At 41.1% G+C, this 7,952-nt stretch overlaps 1 protein-coding gene across 1 annotated transcript in view; it reads right to left on the minus strand.

Annotated features, from left to right (window-relative positions):
- The window catches only part of gcat (glycine C-acetyltransferase), an 11,102-nt gene extending 3,150 nt beyond the window's left edge, over positions 1-7,952 (minus strand). The window contains exons 1-6 of the mRNA XM_037688859.1: positions 7,671-7,952; positions 5,643-5,773; positions 5,443-5,544; positions 1,812-1,958; positions 1,277-1,431; positions 869-951 (exon numbers count right to left, since the gene is read on the minus strand). Coding sequence (XP_037544787.1) covers positions 869-951; positions 1,277-1,431; positions 1,812-1,958; positions 5,443-5,544; positions 5,643-5,773; positions 7,671-7,890 — 838 coding nt within the window. The 5' untranslated portion in view covers positions 7,891-7,952. The remainder of the gene's footprint in view (positions 1-868; positions 952-1,276; positions 1,432-1,811; positions 1,959-5,442; positions 5,545-5,642; positions 5,774-7,670) is intronic.

Below are 7,952 nucleotides of genomic sequence, written 5' to 3' on the forward strand. Positions count from 1 at the left end.
CCCCGCAATAAACGAGGGACTACTGTACATGCACATGTCTAAGTATTTCATTAGGTGGTGCTGAAGGTTCTAGAAGGCCTTAAATTGACACCATCGAGGCCCATTATTGTCTCGTTACTGATCACGACTGACTGCAGCTTGTAGATCATTGCTGACTGCATTTATTGTCTCGAACAATACTCATCTGTAACGCTCTGAGGAAAAGACTTTGATGTTCAAGAACAACCCAGGAACCACAACAGCCTCTTTAAAAACACAGTACCAACTGTCAGGCATGGTGGAGGTAGCATCATGCTGTGGGGCTGGTGCATTGCACAAAGCGGATGGAATGATAAAATGGGACTTCTTCCAAATATTTCAACTTCCCTTTAAAGCAACAGCTGGATGGTTTATACTTGGATACATCTGGATGATCCAACAGGACAACGATCCCAAACACACAGCAGAACTGGTTTCAAATTGGATCGAACATTAAGCTTCTGGATTGGGCACGCTCAACCTGAATGAAACTTGTGAGCGTTGCTTCAAAGCAGGGTCTATGCCAGGAAACCAACTCTGCCAATTCTGCTGAGCAGACTGTTCAAACATCAACCAGGATTTTAACAGAAGCTCATAGACGGAAACAAATTGTTCAAAGTGCCACTTTAAGGAACGTTCACCAAACTGTTAGTGGGCGTATAATATAATAAGTTAGAGACTGAATGTATGATTTCTAAAGAATTCAAACTTGTTGATTTTTAAAATCATTGAAGTTGTATGTTTTACAGTCAGGTACAGAGCACGTGGGGTTGTTATGGACCTGTAGAGATGACAACAGGCTCAGAGAAAAGAAAGTCACTGTTTAGTTTAGCGGCAGACAGAAACGTACCTGCTGCTCCTCCCAGAGCTTTTCCCAGTGTGGAGTTCACGATATGAACTCTGTCCATCACTCCCAGCAGCTCGTCTGTTCCTCTGCACAACAGACAACAAACAGTTTTGCCTTCAGCTCTATTCAAACACAGCTTCAACAAGCAGCACGCCAGTGCCCCTTGTTACTGAGGGATCTGATGAGTGAATGTTTGTAGGTTTTCAGAATGAGTGTTTTTCTGGACTGGAAGTGAACAGAGAACGTAAGTAAATCTTAATGGTTTTGGTGCAAGATGTTCAAGTGGGCAGGAGTTACACTGTGGAGAAGAACAGAGGTGGTTTTCTGTTTGTTGCTTGTCCCAGGCAGTGCAGAGTGATGGGCCCTGGCGAGAGGAGGGAGAACTTGATGGAGATGTGAAAGATATTTTACCTTCCTCTGGGCCCCAGGAATCCCGTGGCGTGACATTCGTCAATGAACACCATGGCGCCGTACTGTTCTGCAAGGTCACAGATTCCTGGCAGGGGAGCCACATCGCCATCCATGGAGAAGACCCCATCAGTCACTACCAGACGCATGCGAGAGGTCTGAGGAGAAAAAAACACACACGGACGGAGCAAACGTGACATCGACCATCAACATCCATCAAAAGAAACGCACCAGGAGACTGTCTGGAACCATCTGTTATATCATGCACTGCTACTTAAATGACTCTTTTATCCTAAAATGAACTAGAAGCAAAGATGTAGTCATGTCCTCTGATGACTTTAGAAAAGTTTAATTAAAATACAACATGAAATATTTACCGTAGCTAAAAGGGAGACACACATGCAAAAGCCTTATCTCCTTTAGGCTTTCAGAAGCAAACACAAGTAGATCTGAGAAATATCCAGTATAAATACATAAAGACCTAAACTGAAACAGAGAGTTGTTGTTTTAGGGTCAGCCCTTGGGAACAACCACAGACCTGAGCCTCTTTGAGCTTGTCCTCCAGATCTCGGAGGTCCATGTGTTTGTAGCGCAACCTCTTTGCTCGACACAGGCGAATCCCGTCAATGATGGAGGCGTGGTTGAGCTCATCAGACAGAACTGCATCGTCTGGGCCCAGAAGCACCTGGCGATGAAAAAAAAAAAGAGATTCCCAAAACAATCAGGTGTAGATCTAACAAGGTTAAGTCAGGTCCTCTGGATGGATTCTTCTTTGATGAAACGTTTCATCTTTTATCCAAAAACAGTCGTTAGGCTGATGGTCCTCCTTTTACATGTGAACAGCTAGTTCTGGATGTCACCACCAATCTGGTCGATCCACTATGAGAAGGTGCTATTTATAAGACTGAGTTTGTTGCAGCTCCTCAGACTGAAGAAGTATTTTGGATGAAAGATGAAACGTTTCAACAACGAAGAATCTGTCCAGAGGAGCCGACTCAACCTGGTTAAGTCAGGTATCCTCCCTTCACTCCCTGTACACAACAGAATACATTTTAAAATTATCCTATTGACCTTTAAGTGCATTAATGGCCTTGCACCCTCATACATCTCTGACCTACTTCAACCATATGGTCCTTCAAGCACTTTGATAACAGTCTATCTGCTTTAAATTGTGCTCCATAAATAAATATGACTTGACTTGACTTCTCAGGCGCTGAGATCATCTGATCAGCTGCTTTTGGTTGTACCAAGATCGGGCTTTTTCAGTCTTGGACCCTAAACTCTGGAACAATCTGCCCCTCAACATTAGACAGACCACTTCACTTCCTGTTTTTAAATATCTCCTAAAAAACACACCAGTATCCTTTTAACACAGTGTCATTTGATTTAGTATTTTATTGTTTTGCGTTTCATGTTTTTCTTTTGATGCTTTTAAATTAATTTTGTCATTACTTTGTTCGTTAAATTACTGCCATTGACTTTGATTGTTAAGCACTTTGGTAACAGCTGCAGTTTTTAAAATGTGCTTTATAAATAATCTTGACTTGATTTGTTAGATTTATATACCATATTTTTCAGCATATAAGTCACAGTTTTTTGAATAATTTACATGCCCTGAGACTTATAGGCCGAAGCCACGTATTTATGGATATTTTCCCATATTTATAAACCAATTTTTGGCTGAAATATGACTGTTTCATTTATTCTGACTGAAATTTTTTATTGAGCAGTACCACTTTCAGCCACTTGGTAGCAGCAGAGTAGTAGTAGCATTAGGCATGCTGTTGTATCATGTAATAGGTAAACGTGGCTATAACGACAAATTCAAAAAAGTTCAAGACAAAAACAGCTGGACTTTATTTATTATACTTTACTTTTTACTTTATTGTTTTTGTCTTGAACTTTTTTGAATTTACCATGTCCTGGATGACTGAGAATCTTCACCAGCTATTAATGACACAATCGGCCTGCCATATACCACCTTCGTTCTGCTTGCTGCTTGGAGCAACCTCAGCTTCATTTTGCTGCACTGCCCTGGCGAATTGCAGCTAATTTGAACATTAAAGTGCATTTAATAAGGAAAAGTTCAACTGAGACACACCTTTGCTATAATTTCGAGAAGGGGTTCTCTGCAGGCCAAAAGTGCACGTGTCTGGCTAATAGGCGTTTCTAGAGGACAAACACTGATTGGCTAGCTGTATTTGCTGCTCTTTATTTAAGTTACGTCAGCTCTTTTTAAAAACTGAATGTTTTTAAGAACCAGCGTTAAATCTACGGTCAAACACAAGAAGACTCTCTTGTTCTTGGTTGTAGCTGCACCTGACACAGGTTGGCTTGAGTCTGGGTACAATGAAATATGAAACATCTGAAGCAAAACCTGCTCCCATTTGTGCAAAAGGTCTGGTCTCAATAAAAGATCATGAGTCCTGTAACGAGATAACGGCCCAAAACAAAAGGTAAAAACAAAATGTTCTCTTTAGAAGTTCTTCTATGAGATCTGATCTATGAAAGGAGCTGAAACATGAACTGACCCTTTAAAATGTGAGACAGCTCAGGAAGTTCACCAGTAAACAGAAATACCTGCTCCAGTTGCAGAAATCTGACAGAAACTGACAATCACTCATCTGCAGTGACTGATTTAAACGTTGAACAAGAAAATGTGAAGTTAAAGGAAACATCCTTTGTCCCAAGGCCAGTTTAAGTATCATTAATATTATTCTTTCTTTATGAATCAATTGTAACAATTTTCACATTTTTCAACAACCAAAATGGATTTTGTTTTTTAATGTTATGGCTAGGTATAAAAAAAAAACATTTAGCCCTCCCCACTACCCAGTTATGTGGCTCTTATTTTGAAATGTAACCGGAAGTTCTGTGTTAAGAGACGTGGAAAGAGAAGTTATGGAGACGCCGCCAATGTTGAACCTGAGACGCCGCTAATGTCGAACCGGTTAACACCATAGACATAATGTGTCTGTGGTGTTAACACAAACGGCTTTTTATCGTTCAGCTTCTTTTTCTATCGTCCAATCAGATATGGCCCCCCAGATACGCCTTCCGAATTTGTCTGCAGAGATACCTCCTTGATCATTTCAAGCAAACACATAATTGTTTTAGGTGCTTTTCTTGTTAAATTTCGAAAAAAACGAGCGGCGCTCCTCCTCCTTTTCTCCCTCCCTGTCTGAGCGCTCCCGGAGCACCGAGGCAGAGGATACTTTTGAGATGCAGCTGATTTGACCATTAAAGTCCTTTTATTAAGCAAACGTTAGACTGAGACACACCTTTACTATAAAGTCGAGAAAAAAAAAGTTTTTAGGCGTTTATCTTGTTGAAGAAATGAACAGCGACTCGTCCCTCTGTGCATGACCGCTTCCACGAATCGGCTTTTGAGATGCAGCTGATTTGACCGTCAAAGTGCATTTATTAAGCAAAAGTTAGACTGAGACACACCTTTACTGTAATTTCAAGCAAACAAATAATTGTTTTTAAGCGATAATCTTGTTAACGTCCTCTCATGCACACCCCAGTGGTCGCCATTTGGCAGCCAATCCATTTTTGGCACAACACCAGCCCACATTTCTGGGTTGTCAGCGGTGACGTGTAATAGATGCGACGTATACAGCGAAGCAACGTATTTATGGATTTTCCCACGTTATTAGACATAATTGGACTGATGCAACTTATAGGGCGGAGCGACGTTTATGGCAGAAAACACGGTAGTTTGTGTAGAATTCCCCGGGCGCCAGCCTTTCACCCTCCCCCCCTCTGCTCTGTTGAGCTGTTATCAGAAGCCCCAGCTGCACACGGAGATGTGTCCAGGAGTTGGTGGTGGGAGACGGATCACTTCTCAAGGACTCTCTGAAAACACGTCACTGTATCAAATCAATATGTCAAACCCTGAGCATAATAAAAATGATCTCTTTGCTGTCTTTACTGATTGGTCACATCAAGACCGATCATTACATAAAAGTAAAGATCCTGGAACATTTTAATATAATTTATAATAACAGTAAAACAGCAGTGCATGAATATATTAAGTAATATTATGGAGCATGGTGAGTGCAAAAAATGCACATTCCCTTGACACATGAAAGTCACACATGAAAGTCATTTCATGCTTTTGGTCTAAAATTTTAAAGATTTTTTGCGGAGAGTAAACACCAACGTACTTCAAACAAGCCGGCGTTTGCATCGAAACAGCTGGCGTAGAGGATGCAGTCCTCTCGCTCATGAAACTCTGCAAGCTTCTGCTCCAGGTGTTTGTGCAGATCCTAAAAAAAATAAAATAAATCATCATGTAAAAACACAGAACTCAACCAGTGGCGCAGATATGGCAGTTCTGAATTCTTATGTGATGTAAGCGTCTTACCTGTGTCCCACAGATGAATCGGACAGAGCTCAGTCCAGCGCCGTGGGACTTCAGGGCATCGATTCCCGCCTGCACCACCTCTGGGTGACTGGACAAGCCGAGGTAGTTGTTGGCACAGAAGTTCAGCGTTGCTAAGACACAGAAATGGAAATTAAGAGGACGATTGATGAAAAAATAAAAAACTGGCAATACCATAAAATGTAAGAACTCAAGTCCTTTTAACAAAAGGTTTGTTGCTGTGTGCTTTGCCTGTTTGTTTCTGCTGTACAGCCCTTTGGTTGTCCTTGTTGCTGTTTTAAGTGCTTTTTAAATAAAGTATGGTAAACAGACAAAACAATCCACCTGAGGTCATCTCATAATGAGAAGGGATGGAGTTGTAGCCATTTTGGTCAAATCTCTTAACGTTACGCACGTTCTCATGGAATACTGCGAGATCTCACATCAGCTTGAACTCAAAATCTGTTGAATTCACTGAGTTGTAGCCGTTTTTATATTGGCTTAAGTAGGCCTGTCGCAGTAAACGATAAATCAATTAATCGCACGATGAATGAAAATTATCGACGTCATTTTCATTTACGGCTTTATCGTTTCTTCGTGTCGCTCTCTTTCTACTGCTCAACTCGGGTGCTCTTCACTGACCCCTCCCTTTCTCTTTAAAATCTGTTTTAACCGTCCAAAAGTGTGTTTTTGGATCATTAAAAGAAGCTACGCTGAGATGCTAAGTTACGAGCTAAGCTAAAAGGCCGACCTCGGGGAAAAACCTCCGTTTTGTCAAAGCTCCAAAGCACCTCCCTCACATTTTACTTAAAGAGACACGCTGCTCGCTCCCTCACTAGCCATCCTTCAGTTCAAGCGGCCTTATACTGCCATCCGGTGGTCAAAAAAAGCGAAACAAAATAAGATAAAATAGAAAACGCTCCTTCTTAAATTTTACTATAATGACTAATTATCGTCAACTTTCAAACAATATTATCATTCATCGCAATAATTTCTGAGTCAATTAATCGCTCAGTAAAATTTGTTATCGTGACAGGCCTAGGCTCAAGTAAATTAGCTGTGATGAGTTAGTTTTAGATGCCCTGCCAAGGATTAATTGGAAACATCCTGATTCATGTAATTCAATAAATATATTATTATAATATATATAATAATGTTCAATAATCCAGGTAGAAAGATCCAAAACAGTTAAGTCAGGTCCTCTGGACGGTTTCTTTTTGTTGAAACAGTTCGTCTTTCGTCCAAAAGACTTCATCAGTTCGGACTCCAGAAACCATCAAACTGGTTGACCCACTATGTGAAGGTGCTATTTATAAGACTGAGTTTGTTGTGGCTCCTCGGACTGATGAAGTCTTTCAGATGAAAGACGAAACATCTCAACAGGAAGAAACCATCCAGAGGACCGGACTTAACTTTGTTGGATTACTTGGAGAGTTTCATTAAAAATCTGTTCATGGGTTCTTGACTCATGCTAGTTTTAGGCAACTATGTTCAGAGTTCAAGGTATTTGTTGGGAATGACGCACGGCCACTACCACACCCACTTTTACATCAGCTAAATATTCGTGTTTCCTAAGGTCAGCTGGTTGTGGTGCAGTGGCCATCATATTTTAGGATGATTCTATGGGTAATGAGTTACATTTGTACCTGCAGTGATTAATTTCTGGGAGTTTCATTAAAATCCACTCACTGGCACATGGGATATTTTGCTGACAGACAAGCACTGACAACATTACTGTCTATAGCATATATATATATATATATATATATATATATATATATATATATATGCATCAACACGAACAAAAAGCATAAAATCTAAAAGTCCAACTTCTTCATATAACTTGATAGTTTTAGTTAAACTGTAATAGTTACCATCACATGTTTAGAGATACTTTTTAGTTATACCGACACAACAGAGATCAAATTCCAACAGGTAAGACCTGTCACGATGAGATAAATAATGTTATATAAAGGTCACGTGATAATGTTAAAGTACGCGCATGTAACCAGTGGTTGTAACGTCACTCACTGCCACGGCTGCCCTGCACGCTGATCTGAGGACCCTGCCTGGAGGTGATGATCCTCTCCGCCTTCCACGTCCCCGCGGCTCGGATCGTGTCCAGCTCGTGCTCCAGCAGCGCTCTGGCCTCAGCGACAGCCGCGAAGCTGCGCTTCACAACCGACTCCGTTGACACCAAGAACCCTCGGACCGGTTTTATAAAACTCCAGGCTGCTTTTCCGAGAGACATGTTGATAATAGTTTTTAGACGCGAATCACCACGAGCGAGCTGTAGGACGTAGCGTGTTTACG

The sequence above is a fragment of the Nematolebias whitei genome, chromosome 15, assembly GCF_014905685.2.
Source record: "Nematolebias whitei isolate Nwh7 chromosome 15, NemWhi1, whole genome shotgun sequence".
NCBI lineage: Eukaryota > Metazoa > Chordata > Actinopteri > Cyprinodontiformes > Rivulidae > Nematolebias > Nematolebias whitei.